The 16,602-nt window shown below is 33.2% G+C and overlaps 1 protein-coding gene across 1 annotated transcript; it reads left to right on the top strand.

Annotated features, from left to right (window-relative positions):
- Positions 1-2,475: 2,475 nt before the first annotated feature.
- LOC131030887 (serine hydroxymethyltransferase 3, chloroplastic) lies at positions 2,476-10,034 on the top strand. Its single transcript, XM_057961841.2, has 12 exons — positions 2,476-2,895; positions 6,106-6,417; positions 6,700-6,895; positions 7,238-7,412; positions 7,523-7,640; positions 7,772-7,884; positions 8,082-8,204; positions 8,542-8,646; positions 8,772-8,858; positions 8,943-9,050; positions 9,294-9,366; positions 9,470-10,034. Exons 2-12 carry the CDS (start codon positions 6,189-6,191, stop codon positions 9,760-9,762), a joined length of 1,620 nt encoding a protein of 539 aa, XP_057817824.2. The 5' UTR covers positions 2,476-2,895; positions 6,106-6,188; the 3' UTR covers positions 9,763-10,034.
- Positions 10,035-16,602: the final 6,568 nt, after the last annotated feature.

Below are 16,602 nucleotides of genomic sequence, written 5' to 3'. Positions count from 1 at the left end.
AAAAGTTAATATTTAATATATTTATTTATTATTATTTTAATTTATTTTTAATCTGTATATAAAATGCTTTCAAATCTATTTTGCAATGTTAAACTATTTTGATAATTTATTAGATATATTATTTATATTTTAATTTTTTTTTATATAAGGTGAATTTAATGTCGATTTTTTTTTCTGAATTTTTTAACTTTGCCGAATTTCATCCGAATTTTATGGTTGCCGAACTCGAATTCAAATTCGAACGCGATGACTTAGGGTGCAACTATGAAAAAGGTTTCATACAGCTAGTCATTGCATTCCACATATATAACTTACATCATTATTTCTAGGGTAGTGTTGCAAGTTGGGACACAACTTAGATACATGGTGGATCCATATAGTATTTGCAGCGCTTGTACTATTGTTATAACAACAATCTAGAACTAGATTATGGTGTGCAACCCTTTTAAATTACTATCACAGCCAGGACATTGATCATTGTGGCAACTTCATTATTGGTCTAGGTATCAGGGATTGTAAGATCTATTATTATTGAGGTTTCTGCATTGTTGGGGTGAGTTTAAGTCCATATCGTATGCTTCATAACAACCTTGTGTTACTGTTTATTATATTAGTTTGCATATCAATCAAAGTATTCGATTTATTGCATTAGTATTCATTTTTAGACTTCATCTAATCTACAAATTTGGTCCATATTGTTGTTTATCTGCATTGTGTACTATATCAATGAAATATTTCAATTTGTGTAATCAGAAAATGTCAAAAGGGAGGGCATGGAACAAAAAAATACCAAAAATTAGAAATTTATATTTTTTTGAATTCGGGATATTATAGTGGTATATTAAATCAAGAGGATCAAAATATTCCATCCAAGATATTATGCAACCCACCCTCTTTGGAATATTTAAATTTGTGTAAATGCCAAAAGGGAGGGCATAAAATAAAAAATTACCCCAAATTAGAAAGTTATAATTGTTTTGAAGAGGGCATAGAGCATCATTGGGTAAGATATGGAGTGCTTGGCTCATTCTAATTTCTAATTTTAAGTTGAGTGCACATCTTTTGATGCAACTTAAGTTATTTTTAAGTGAACTCAAGTTAATTTAAGTTGGGCACAACTTTTTAGGCAATTTTAAGTGATGCCCGGCCAAGGGACTTAAGTTGTCCCCTCTTTTATGTACTTAAGTGACGTAATTAAAACATGTGACAAAAGCCAAGGTCGGCGCTCAACGTCAAGAGTTCTTATTGGTGCACATATAGGTTTTTTATTTTGGAGCCTTGGATTTAGAGGTGGACTATCAAGGGTGGAGATTGATTCATCTTTTTAAAAGTTGTTATAAAACACCCTAAGGGCTCATTTTGGGGAGGATGTGAGGAAGATTTATGTTTATGCTGATGCATCTTGGCTCACTCAGTGATGAAAAAATCGTCAAAAAATCGCCTAAATCGCGACTTATCGTGAGTAAAAAATGCAGACGATTTAATCGTCATTTAAATCACGGACTATCAGACACAAAAAATTGTGATAAAATCTCGACCAAAATGTAAAAAATCGCCATTTCTATCTATTGCTTGTCATTTTTCCATTCTTGAACAAAAGTTTCTGCGATTTTATTGACCCGTAAACCGTTAAAAATCGTCGTGGGCCGCGTGGGGTTTGAGCGTGAATTTATGGGGATGCAACTGGCGTGTTAGGGTTTTAATATATGTTTGATGAGATGAAAATTGCGACCCGCCCATGTGTGCATAATCAGGTTTCACACAATTCAATGCTACCAAAGTGGGCGGGCAGGTGATAACTTCACATTCAATGTGTTTTGATGTGAGGTGTTAGCTTCTAAGTATGCACAATAAATAAATTAATAATTTACTCTTGGCTCTTACTATTTCAAAAGTATATAATTTCACGTGTTAGGAATAAGATTTAATTAAAATATATTTTGGGAAATGGATAATTATTATAATTTTTATTATTCTAAAATTATATCATGTTTGAGGTATAAATTTAACTATAATATATTTTGGGAAATGGAAAATTATTATATATTTTATCTATCTATATTATTAGGAGTGTTGTGTTAAAAAATATTTAAGTTGATTCTTAGGGTTAGTTCAATCGATCTCAATGGTCGCTCTAGATAGTCTAAGTTGTGGGGATGAGGATTCGTTGCATATTGCTCGGGATGTTATACAAGAGATTTGCTCAATAAAGATGTAAGCTTTGGTTGCTCAATTAAACTCCCGATCCTTCGATTGAAATTAGAAAAATATTTGTCTTTAATGCAAATTTCCTATACAATAATATATATATATATATATAAACACATTTAAACTCATTGTTACTAGATTAAATCTTGGCAATAATGGTTCAAGATACACTACAAATGTTATAGCAGGTTGGAATGTAAAGTTGCTAATATTTAAAGGAATTATATATTTTCAAATGTTCCATAATTTTGCCCATTTATTGCCCATTTTTTTTCGATTTTTCACTGATTCCCGATTTTAAAAAAATTTCCAGCTAAAAGATTTATTGCCGATTAAGATTTTTACATATTTGATTGAAACCCTCAAGTATCCCTGATTTTGGTGAGACATACGGGCTCTCCCTAGTCAGAAGAGTTTGTTTTGGTGGTAGAACTCCGGTTTGTGAAACCCTAGCGCACTATTATTTCTGGGCTGTACGCATTCATTGGGTTTGGAGACCAAATTAGAGGAGAATCTCAGTGCTGAAGACTCAGATCTGGAATCATCGACAGCTGCAAACCCTCAATTTTTGAGCACTTTGTGGACGGCTACTAAGGAGCACATAAAATAGACCTAGTATCGACCATTTTTGCAGCTTAGAGCCACTTTGAGGGTCGGCTAGGGTTTGGAAATCATTCTGAACCTGAGGTATTTTTGGTATTGAAATCTGCATATTTATCTCTGCTTTTTTCCTCAGAAGTTTAAAGAAAAACAATGTTTTTCAGTTTTGAAAATTCTTGACAGTAATGATGGTTTTGTTGTATTTTCCTAAGCTCACAAATAATCAGATATCTATATTTTTTAGCTGCACAAATCAGATCTGAAATCTGATCAGAATTCTGGGTTTGAAATGAACTTAATTGTATGCAAATAAATTTCCAGATTTTGCGCCCTAGTTTGCAGAAATTTCTCTCTCTTTTTTTAGCACCCCTATTTGAAGACACTACACCTTTGTGGGCTTTCGTGTTGCTAGGACATCAAGAGGGGACATCCCTTGTCCATGAGATACTAGGGATGTGTCCCCAGAATGTCAGCCGTGAGGGTGTAACAATACCCTTATATGCAGTCTCTTTTGAGAATAGTTTCCTCCGGTCAGGTTAAGCTTGACTAATTTATGTGTCAGGAGGAGGCGCACATGCTATCAATATCAACTTTGGTTAGTGAGGTCCAATTGTGTCTCACTGCAAGCATGTGCCTAACAATGATTTTTTACTGAAAGGAAGGTAGGTAACTAGTCTTATGGCTCCAATATTATGAATTATGTTGCCAACGAGGTTACTTTGATCTTGTGGAGATGTCTTAAGGAGTTTATACTTTATCCTATGAACTCATTTATTTATAATTTTATATATCATATTTAAATTTGTCTTGTTGAATGCAATAAAGACAATAAGAAAAATCAGTTACCTTATTTGTTATTGCATTACAAGTTCCATCTATTATGTGCAATCTTATGCCCTTCTAAGTTTTAGTGCTAGATGGTAGCTGAACTCAATTTAAAAATAATCATGGTAGTTTCATGAATTCTAATATTATTGCTCTCTAGTTTCTTCCATTCCTACATGGCAATCGATTGTAAAATGTGATTATTGGGTTTTGATTCTTGAAGCAAAATGTATAGTTATACAATATCGCAATTAAATTCAGCAAATGAGTGACGTCAAATTTAAGTCTACTTAATACAAGATTAGAATAAAGAGATCTATCAACTAACAAGTATAATCTCAACAACATCACACCATGGCGGATTAGACCATAAGATCTAGAATGTCAACATCATTATTTCCCTGCGATTTGATATTTATCCACTCCTTGTCAGCAATTGTCTACAAAATCATATTCAATGCATAAATTGACTACAATGAAATGAAATACATGGCAAAGTTGGTAAAAGAAGGATGGAGAAGCTCCTCAATGTACTGCTTGTCAAGGGTCCATGCATGAGCATGCATATATGAGGATTTGACTTGTGCCTTGTCTACAACTGATTTTTCATTTTATGCATTCTAATTTTATGAAGACTTCTTTAATTTGTTTAGAATGTTACACAAAAAACACAAATGTTTAAAAAGACAACCTCAAGTGTTGGAAAGTTCACTCACAATTTTAAACAACAATTTCCAGATCCACTTCCAACATAAGTTATAACCCGCTTGAAAATGTCAAAGTTGTTTGATGCAACAGCGGATTTAAGAACATGGTAAGCCTAGGACAAGATCCAAGGAAATTCAAATATTTTCATAGACATCCATCTTTGGCCAAGAATCATGATTCTCAACAAGTCCCATTTGGGCCTCTGGAACATCCTCACTCTTAACTTTTAAGGATAAAAATTATCCCCCAAGAGACTAAAAAATGCACCAAAAATAACAATCATATTGATCATGGATTTGAACATCCTCATTCAAAAATCCAAAGTCCTTCCAAGTGTCTCAGACAACACAAAATAACACTGGTGTCACTGACCATTGCTTGCCAATGTGGGGATCTAACAAAATTTGATGTTATGAAAGTAAGAAGACCAAAAGTTTCATGTGGCTTTCTTAGCTTAAATCATGATTTGAAATTATCCATTAGTGCTCTCAAGGTTGGATCATAATCGAAAATTGCATTGGAAGCAAAAAAGGCTTTGGATACCATCACCTCAACAAGGAAAGGCCATAGATGCAGGAATGGAAGAAGTATATGATTATGGAACAAAAGTTGCAATAGGAAAACTATCATGAATAATAACAAAAGTTTTATACATGGACACTGTGGCTTGACCTTCTAATATTTTATTAATATTTTTAACTTGAAAAGAAGAAAGTGCCTTCTTTTGCTTCACAGCTTTACTCTTCCATTTACTGACATGTATAATTTCTAAGCTTCCACTAGTTGGATTACATCTGGAGTAATTTGGTCCTTATGGTGTGTTCTTTTTGCTAGATGGTATATTATATGATTGAGTTCCACTCATTTTTTTAATAAATATGTTAAATTCCCTTGGGGGATGTAGGGGTGAGGTTCACCATTGTGGCCTCCCCATCTTTGATCAATACAAAAAGAGGTGCACAATATCATCCTATATTAGCTTAGTTGTTAGGTTCAAAAACTTTAATTCAATAAAGAAGTCAAAACATTAGAAATCTAGAGTTTTTTTATAAAATTTTGTAAATTTTTTATATTAATTGAAATGCCCAGATCAAGTCAGTAGTTGTCTCGTTGTCTCCTGTCATCCTTGTTTGGGAAATTTTGTGGAATATAGGTTACTTGCTTTTAGGTTTTTCTTGATAGGCCAATGATGTTAGTTCCTATAATGAGGGAAATACATTTAGTGAGCAACATACATTATGGACGATTATACTTTCTTCTATTACATTGGTGCTCTGATGTCTGCACAAAATAATAACCAGATGCCAATTCTGCAGTAAGACTCATATTGCAAATATTTTAATTTTCATTTGAATTCTTGTGCCATCTGCAATTTGTTGTAATTTAGAAGTTGATACTCAATTAGTTGCTTAAGTGCTTGAATAGGATGCTCTTCTTTTACATCATACAGAAATAGAAAAGGCAAACATGACACCCAATTTGTATTTGGTAGGTGATAAATCCATGGATCGTACATAATTTTAAACAGATAAAAGAGTACAACAGAGCATTTATTCTGAATATTTTAATTCCTGCCTGTATAGTACAGTGACAAAATAAAGTTAATTCATTGTGTTGATATTTTAGCATTTCTCACAAGCACATCTTGCATTTAGGTTCTGTAATCTATAAGTTTATAACTAAAGAAGTGCATATGGAAAATTTGCTGTTTGTGAAGGTTTTAACAGTTACGATATTATCTGTTTTGTGGGGTCTATTGAACAGGCAATCTCTGTTGATATTAAACATTTTGAAGTGGGCATTGAAGAAATATATTGAACTATTGCAAATATTCAGTCCAGCTTATCATGGGCACTGAAGTGGTCAAAATGGGTATTTTGGGTAACTCTGTTTGGAATAGAAACTCAAGCATCATGCCACAAACACCACAATCAAATGGAGTTTCCTGTCAGAAGAAATGTAGAAAAGGAGAAGATGGCAGGGCCTATCCATCTTATAGATCTTTTAGTGTAAGAGCAAGATTGGTTACTGGAAGAGTTCCATCTTCTGGTCCAGCACAATTATCCAAGGCTGCTGGTGAGTTTTGCTGATGATGTTTAAAGCTTTCAAGCACTTATTTTGAAAATAATCTTAGAGAATTATAGTTGTCTTTGGGTTCAAAATCTTGAATTAGTAGTTAGCAAATAGTTAATGGTTTACCCACCAGTGGTCTTGATCTCACTTTGAAGCTAGACAAACCAATCGTATTGATCCAAACATCAACGGTTCATTGGTGGAACTCAGATGAACTGACTTTTTCAGTTCATTTTGCAGTGGTATTCCGTACTTGGCAATGAATATATGAATTATACCTTGCAGAGACCAAGCACAACTTTGTGGATCCTAGTTTGAGTGAACTTGATCCTGAAATATATGCAATTATTGAGCAAGAAAAGCAGCGCCAGTTTAAAGGCTTGGAACTTATTGCTTCTGAGAATTTTACATCTCGGGCAGTGATGGAAGCCGTGGGATCATGCCTAACAAATAAGTATTCAGAAGGCCTTCCTGGAAAGAGGTAAGTCCTTAAATCTGTAACTTAAAAATGATTTGACTGGTAGACTGATCATTCAGCATTTTCTGATTGGCTGTTCGTTTCTTTTTATTAAAGCTGATTTAGTTTCCTTTAGGATCTGTATGTTAGGGTCAAAGATTCCAATATCTTGTGTCATTTCCATTTTTTGCTTTCTGTGTCAGTAAATTTGGTACTACCACAGGCTGGAAATATCATTATATGATGTTTTTGTGTAATAGGACTCAAGAACCATATGTGTGAATTCATCTTAGAATGGTGCTTTTGCATACCCCTGGACTCTATGTTAATCAGATATTATGTTGCATTGGATTCAAAATCATGCAGATACTATGGTGGCAATGAATTTATTGATCAAAGTGAGAGGCTTTGCCAGGGTAGGGCCTTGGCAGCATTCTGTCTTGACAACAGTAAATGGGGCGTTAATGTTCAGCCATTATCTGGCTCCCCAGCTAACTTTGCTGTCTATACTGCTCTTCTCCATCCACATGATCGTATAATGGTATGTTAGTAAACGAGGCAATTAGAATTTGGATCTCTTTTGATTAGGCTTTCATTTGTCATGATTCTGACATGTTGAAAATTAAGAGATTTCTTTGAACTAATGTTCAGGGCTTGGACCTACCACATGGAGGGCATCTGTCTCATGGGTTCATGACTGCAAAGAGACGAGTATCTGCTACATCTATTTATTTTGAATCCATGCCATACCGTTTGGATGAATCCACAGGTGAACTTTAATTTTTGGATATTAGTAATAAAATTATAAATGGAATAACATTCAGAATTTAGGATTATTGGTCATGATTTATCTAATATTGATGTTGTTATTATGTTTTTTTCTCTCTTTTTGGGTTACAGGACTCATTGATTATGAAATGCTTGAGAAGACAGCTACCCTTTTTAGGCCAAAGCTCATTATTGCTGGTGCTAGTGCATATCCTCGAGACATTGATTATCCTCGCTTCCGGCAGGTATTAATAATTGTGCATTTTCACAAAAAATTTAAAGAATTGACCCATTCCTCACAAATTTTCTTCTCCAGAGATTTGGTATATTCACTATGAGGATATCTTTTGTAAGTTCATGTTGAATGTAGTAGTGTGTAGCTGTGTACGATTTGGTGGAATTTTAGATTCAATACTTAAATTTAGAATACATGGTTGAGAAGATTGCAGATTCAGTTGGGGCTTTCTTAATGATGGACATGGCACATATAAGTGGACTGGTAGCTGCTTCTGTAATGTCCAATCCATTTGATTATTGCGATGTTGTGACAACGACGACACATAAGGTGAGTGGATATCCTAATTGTTGCTATTTGTGAGAGTTGATAGTCATTTCCAGTTAAAGAAGTAGCTAACTGCACACCTTCTTGGATGTGATATATGATTGATAATTGTGGTGCCAAGAAGTGTTACTTTTTATTTCATGTTTGGCTGTTTGAAAATTTCTGTTTCACATCTGACACTCGAGTTAATGGTTGACTTGATTTTTCAAATGGGGTGCTTTAAGTTCTAATTTATTTTCTGTCAGCTGTTTCCTCCCGTTTAAAATTACAATCCAATTGGGAATTTGTTTAGTTGTCTACTAAACATTATTTATTTTGGATGTGGGAATGTGATTTTTAGTCTTTAAGAGGCCCTCGAGGAGGCATGATATTCTTTAAGAAGGAGCCGGTGTTGGGCATTGACCTTGAGACAGCTATCAACAATGCTGTTTTTCCAGGATTACAGGTGATAAGTAAATTTGACATATTATCTGAGAATTCTTCTTTTATATGTAGTAGTTTAATAATGTTACAAAAAGTTTCATATCGTCTTGTGCCTGATAAATACATGAGATTATTGTGGTTACTTAGGGAGGACCGCATAACCATACTATAGGAGGACTGGCTGTGTGTTTGAAGCAAGCTGTAACCCCAGAGTTTAAGGCATATCAACTACAGGTAAAAACATGCGCAAGTGTGAACACATATTAACTGTATCTTCCCTTGTCAGTTAGATGTTTTTATTATGTTGTGAATTGGCAGGTTGTAGCAAATTGTCGAGCCCTTGCAAAGAGACTCTTGGATCTGGGTTACACATTGGTGTCGGGTGGGAGTGACAATCACCTTGTCCTTCTCGATTTGAGACCCTTGGTAAGATTCTTCTCTAGGCATTCTAAGTACAGTGTGCTTGCTTTAATTGAACTTAAGCTATAACTGATTGAATGGAGAGCATGCTTGGCTCAATTTATTAGGAAGCACAATCTGCTTGTTTTAGTTGAACATAATTGATTGAATGAAGAAGCATTCTTGGTTTGATTTATTAGGATACACAACCTACTTGTGTTTGATTTGATGTCGTGTTCCATTTGAATGGCCTGGGTAATGATTAAACAGGGCATAGACGGTGCAAGAGCAGAAAAGGTTTTGGATGCCTCTTCAATTACGCTGAACAAGAATTCTGTACCAGGTGACAAGGGTTTTTTTTTCTCTTAAATTTTTAATAAAAGGCCAAGTACCAGTACTCCCTTATCCAAGATGATAACGGTTATCTTTATGGATTACATTTTCAGGTGATAAAAGTGCTATGGTTCCAGGTGGTATTCGTATTGGGACCCCCGCCTTGACTACCCGAGGGCTTCTTGAGGGTGACTTTATTAGAGTTGCAGATTTAATACACGAGGGAATACAAATAGGAATTAAGGTGAAGGGTTCAGTGCAAGGTACAAAATTGAAAGACTTCACAGAATTCATTGAGTCGGATGACTTTAAACAACGAAGTGACATATCTGATCTTAAAAGGCAAGTTGAATCATTTGCTAGCCAATTTCCATTACCTGGTGTCGGCACTGAAAGCCTTCAATAGGGGTTATTAAGTACTTAGTATTTATAGTCTGACAGATGCTATTTTATGAGAAAAGAAAGGTTGTTTCTTGCGGATAATAGAGGTTTGCCGGACAGGATTGGTACCTTATGTATACAAATGGGAAATGCTGGGATCTATATTGTTCCTCATTTTAGTTTTAAGAACCATGATACATAAGTGATGCATGCCAATTTTCTGTCATCTATTTTGGCAAACGATTTAAATTTTGTATGGATTCTCTGCTAATATTATTACATCTTTTCCCCGTTTCATCATTAGTCATGGCGTGTCATTGCTGTTATGATAGTTGTCTTTCAAAGCAGCTGTGTCAGATTGCTAATTATGAATTCTGCTGCTATATCTTTTCTTATTAGTTCCTCCATAGACAGGCTCACTAATATTACATTCCCTTTTTATTTGTTTGATCTATACCTATCAGTCACCTGCATGCATGATTAATATACTAATGTTCAAAGCCATTTTATTATTCAAATTAATATTTAATATGTTTTTGATATTATATAATGAAAATTTGGTGTTTCGTTGCTGCATGAACCATTTTAAGATTTTATCAGGAAAATTGTTTGTCTACAAACGTTTTATTCAAAATTATTCAAATAAAATTGACAAGTCTGTAGCATTCTATGTGAAGCATAGCATGCTGCATGTGAACATATATTTTGATGCAGAAACATTAAAGTAAAATAAAAGGGACAACTACCCAATATTAAATGCTACTATAGACTGCTGGTTGTAGAGTTATATCGTGCCAAATGCATTTTAGTGGACTTGCTAGCCTTCGGTAAAGATTGAGAACCTGTCCTGAAGAATGTGCTAGCTTTGGGTAAACATGGCAAAGGGAGCTCATTTTATGGTGCTGTATGTATGAAAATCAGCACTCATGATGTTATGGCTGAGGTAGAGGTAAACGAAGCAGCAGTGGGGGTCCTTGTGGATGAGCAAGTGGATAGATGGGTTGATTTTGCGGTACCTAATGGCATGGTAATAGGAGATGAATAGGTAGCAAGGTCTAGGATGTCAATTAGCTGAAGGAGAAGAGTGTTGGGAACAAGAGAGACCTCTTTTTGCATTTCTTCCGCTAGGTCTTATTGTAGTCCAAGACACATTAGATTGCAAGTTATGAATGTAAAGTTCCCTTATGTTTTAATGTGGTTTTCGAATATTTTAGTTTGTTTTTAGGTCGCTTGAGTGTGGTATTGGTAGAATAGGGCTGTATCATGGTTGATTTAGTGGTTTTAGTGGTGTTTGTACTTTTCAATGATGGTTTTGGGCAGTCGAAGAATAGTTTGGCAGCTAAGTGTTGACATCATAATGATGTCAGCATGATTTTAATAATTTTTCTCCTAACTTGCCCCTTTCACCATTGGTATTTTCATTTTTGAAATTGTTCTAATTGTTTATTAATTTAATAAATGCGAAAAACTAAATTGTCATTAGCTATTTATATGGTTGCATAGCCGTTTCCTTTTGGGATTTGTAGGTGCAAGGGTTTTTTAATTTTGGTGATTGGATTTTTCAAAATTTGTGGATTCTCATAAGTGTTGTTGAGCAGTTTTTAGTTTTTGTTTTGAAAATTTCTTGGGTTTTGTTTGGGCTCATATAACAACATTTTGGTCAATTTTTTTTATTTTTTTTACTTTGTAGTGGTGGAATTAGATTGATTTATAAAATTTATTTTATTTTTGTGGTTAAATTTGATATCTGCAATGTACTAAGATGACTTTTTTATTGATTTGATAAGTGACTTGTAATTGCATTAATTATAAAGTGCCAAGATCTATATTGTTGGGGGACCTCATGATTGTGTCAATTTGGGGGTAATCTTGTGTGTTTGTTGGATTTATTAATTGGACTATTTTGTGACCTCAATTTTAAGGAGTCTCTATCTTTGTTTTTTAATTATGTTCAATGTTCATTTCTGTAAGGTTTTGGACTGTCATTTTCATTAAGGTGGCTAGAATGCTACAATTGGCTTGTTTGTGGCACCATTCAACACTGACATGGCCACACAAGCAAAATTCAGTACTTTGCACAACCTGGATTTTTTTTCTCCATATTCTTATCAAGAGTGGGAAGACATCTTGCATACAGTTTTGGTTTTGTTTCTTTAAGAGAAGGAATATTCTTCAATGCTTTTGGATTACCTTTGGGGTTCATTGTTGAAAATCAACTAGTACTGTAGGATATTCTCTTTTGAGGGTGTTGCATGCTTTTTCTTTCTTTCTTTTTCCCTCACATATAGGATTTTATCATTTTACCTTTGGGGTTCATTGTAGGAGATTCTCTTTTGAGGGTGTTGCATGCTTTTTCTTTCTTTCTTTTTCCCTCACATATAGGATTTAATCATTTTCATGCTTACATGGGTACTTAACAATGGCATTATAGTTGAGGCCCATCTTTGATGCATCTAAAATAATAGATATATTGTATAAAAATTAAGTGAATTTTCCATTATCTTCAAGAAAATATCATAGTTTATAGACTTTATTTAGTGTAATTCAAACCATTTGTGTTTTTTATTCAAACATGCATAACTAGCGTTATTTATTTCAAATATAGATTAAATTTATTCTCTTTAGATTAAATTGTTTAACCAAACATAAAATATTAAAACCACTATAAAATCTAGAAAATAAAAAAAAACATCTTCCACATTGCAATTATAATTGTATTATATCAAAAGGTACAAATGTACAATATGGGTACATGAATATGGTGGAGTATCATTGATTGAGATTACATTAATATGGTGGAGTATCATTGATTGAGATTACATTGAGAACCCCTTAGTAAATAAATCAAGGTGAGACATAGAACAACATTAGATTATGACATGTCTTAATTTTATGACTTGAGACATAAAGTGATAATCCACTAAAAGCTTCAAGTGTGAATAGAGATATACTAATTAGGTCAAATACTCTATTCGTATCAACACCCCTCCTTAGTGTAAGAGAGAGATTTTAAAATATTAAAATGATTATGGAGCCAAAGAAAAGAATGAATATTTTATTCAATAGGAAAAGTTATAAAAGGAGTTGAAGAGAAGGATTATCATTTTTCATATCTATATTTTACTTAAGAGGAGATTTGAGTATTCTTATTTCTTGAAAATGAAACCTCTAAAAATACTAGTTTCATAAGCAAAAATACTAGTTTTAGGAACAAAAACCCTCCTAGCTAGATTTGGTCATTTCATCCTTAAGTTACAGCTGTGATGAAATTGAAGTTTTACTTATGGATTTTTTTTAGATTTGCTGAAGTGTGCTACTACTGATCGAGTTTTCAGAAATTCTTTGAAGTTGGGAAGGTCATATCATCGTACTCCTATCAATAGGTCATACCACTTGCTACTACACTTCTAAAACATTTTGAAGGTATTCATCTACTATTTTTACCTTGTCGTTGCTACTATGTTTTTATTGCACAAATTGGTGTCATTATTGAAGGGTCATACCTCCTAGTTGATGGTAGCACACCTCTAGAAAGGGCATGTGAATGTGAAAGGTGAAGTGCTACTCTTTTTACTAGTTTTTGGGGTTCTCTGGTGGCACCTAGCTTAGGAGAATGTAAAAAAACCACTTTAGAGCTTACCTTTGCGGTTTATGCAAGCATTCTTAAGGTTCATACACATCAAGTACCTCTTGTAACAACAACTTTGACCTCTTTTTGGACCTAATAATGTCTAATTTATGTTATCAATTTGATACAATACCATTTCTAATGTGTTTAAGTGTGTTTAGAGGAGGTTTGGTGTTGTTGTTATGCTTATGGGCTATGGTTTTTGTTTGGTGACATTGTGTTTATGTTCAGTTTTAAGTAGTGTTATTAACAATATAGAGAGATGTTAAACCTATATCAACATTTTACTCCTTATAAGGTATTCTACACTTGTTTCATGGTTAAATCGATTTATCAATGTTTTTTGGTTTATGTCTAGATATTGTAGTAATTTGATTTTATAATCAAAACTTTATATTTGTCTATAACAATAGTTTACTAATTCAAATGTCAATTTGTAATGAATTTCTAATAAATCTTGTAATCCTCATATAGTAGTACCACTAAAGGCTATCAATTGAATGCATGGCTAAATTGGAAGTTAAATGGTTTACCGCCAACCATTATAGCATTTTCATTCAACATGAATTGGGATGCATAAGATGGCATTATCAACCATCTTGGTTTGATTCAAGCTTAAAAATTCAACTAGTGGCTTGCATTGCATACACAATCCATCAAAGGTGTTGAGAGGTTGGCTTTGTTGTTATGTAGTTCGTTGAAGAAGTTTTGATTATGTTGACTCTGTCACGTGTATTTTGGCTGACTTATCATCATACCATTTGTAACTGCATTCATTTAGATTAACTATGTGGTTGGAGTCACAAGATGCTCTCATCTTTCCCAATCTGAGATTTGGGTGATTAGAAAGTGTTGAAGAAATTGCATTACATATTTATATTTCAAAATAAAAGGTAAGGTAGGTTACAAAAATTAATTTTGTTGATATTTGGAAATCAACAACATAAATAATAACTAAAATTTAAATACTATATATAACTTCTAAAATTGCCAAATCCCTTTTCCTCTCCTGTTATTCTCATTCTTACCATGAAATTTAAAAAAAAAACTCCCCAAGTTGACTTGAACTAATCAAGTCACTTTCCAAAATGCCACGTTGGTACTTTAATTCATTTGTGAAAGTCCCTTCCCATTCTAGTCTCATTGTGGTAACAATAATTAATTGTTGGTTGTAGTCTCAAGTGATTAGAGTCAAATTTAGTCATATTAGAATGTCACAAAATTGTGTGAATCAAGTCTTAATGTCATGTTGGCCTTCTAATATGTGTAGATGTTGGTGCATTATTTTCTTGCATTTACTTAATTACTTTATTGCACATTATGCACGTAGGATATGATAACCTTGATTAGGTAGGTTGCATTTGCATCATATGACTTGTATTTTCCTAGTTTTGTGGAGATATGCACATCCGTTAATCCATCTTTTTTGTCTAAAATAAGATGTACATTCACATCTCTTGTTGGTGTATCTTATAATTATCCATCTTAAGCTCTCATTCAATTATTATTTCTTATTTATATATGCAACTTTTGATATAATATAATTGTTCTCTTGTTTTGGGTCTCTTTTGTGCTTTTATTGTAGCTCCTTGATTTTAATTGGTTATCTTCATAGTAAAATCTTCCATGATATTAGATATTATGGGATTGCTTCTATTAGCCTCTTTGGAGATCTAAGTTATAGATATTGTATTTTTCTGCAAAGTTGAGTATGCATTTCTCTTGTATTGAATGATGATTTAGATAATCATAAAAATTGATATAAAGACAAGATTATGCAAGGTTCTTTTTGTGGCTTTATTTTACAAGTGGCTTTAGGAGTTTCTTACAACAAACAAATATAAGCTCTCTAATAAGCTCACTATTGATTTTAGAGTATTTGAGAAAATCGGTTAGCCATTTGTTGCATTCAAATTAGACATAAGAGGTTAGAATTGCAAAGATTTTCTTGTGTGAGGTGCTTGCTAAATTTAGTAACAAATTTGACTTCACCATCATGTCTAATAGGCCTAAAAAACCTAAAAATATACTATTAAATCATTGAAACCATAAACTTTGAGAGTAATCTTTGTCTCCCTCATCATATGGATTATAGAGAATAATATCTACATATGATGACTATTTTGTAGAATCTTTTTTTAGGTGTATGCACTATGCAAGATGTTATAGAGGTAAAATTAAATCCATTCCATTTGTAAATGATTTTTAGAGTTAATTTTTTTTAGGTACAATCGACTTCTTGTAACCTACATAGTTTGCAAGGTATGATCCCCACTAAAGGTATACCATGTGGTAGCTCATGAGTGAGGGTATGCCACAAGTTGCTACAATATTAGTTCCAACTTCCATTAGTGGTACCACCATCCTTATGGCTATCCATAGACCCTAAGTAAGCGATGAATCCTCCATAATTGACATTAGTGATCCAAATAAATGCAAAGCTACCTCATGTGGCCCCAAAACCACCAAAACCTAGTCTATAATGAATATATCAATGTTGATAAAAAAATATTCAACTACAAAACCACCTTTGAGCTCTTGCAAGTAATTTTAGGTTTTAAAAAAATACCTTACTGTATATGAAAACCATTTTTTAAGGTTTAACAATGATTTTAGAGTCATGGGGAATATTTCATTTAGGAGGGAATATTTTATCAATTCTTTGTTTTGATATTGCCACTACATTATGTTAACATCAACACTTCATCCCCTAAATCTTGATCTCCCACTAACATAGTTTTGATATTTACACTTCATCTTTAGAAGTTCCATTTTAGGTTTTATTGGCTCCACTTTAAATTAAATTTTATCTAGATTATCAACTCTTTGTTTTGATATTGTCACTACATTATGTTAACATCAACACTTCATCTTTAGAAGTTCCATTTTAGGTTTTATTGGCTCCACTTTAAATTAAATTTTATCTAGATTATCAACTCTTTGTTTTGATATTGTCACTACATTATGTTAACGTCAACATTTCATCCCTAACTCTTGATCTCCCACTAACATAGTTTTGATATTTACAGTTAATCTTTAGAAGCTCCATTTTAGGTTATATTGGCATCACTTTTAAGTAATCACTACATTATGTTAACATCAACACTTCATCCCCTAACTCTTGATCTCCCACTAACATAGTTTTGATTTTTACACTTAATATTTAGAAGCTCCATTTTAGGTTATAATGGATTCACTTTAAAGTAATTTTTATCTAGATTAATTTAGTTGAGAACT

Source organism: Cryptomeria japonica, chromosome 10 (assembly GCF_030272615.1).
Source record: "Cryptomeria japonica chromosome 10, Sugi_1.0, whole genome shotgun sequence".
Classification (NCBI taxonomy): domain Eukaryota; kingdom Viridiplantae; phylum Streptophyta; class Pinopsida; order Cupressales; family Cupressaceae; genus Cryptomeria; species Cryptomeria japonica.
The sequence above is the reverse complement of the archived record's forward strand: the minus strand, read 5'-3'. Positions and strand labels throughout refer to the sequence as shown.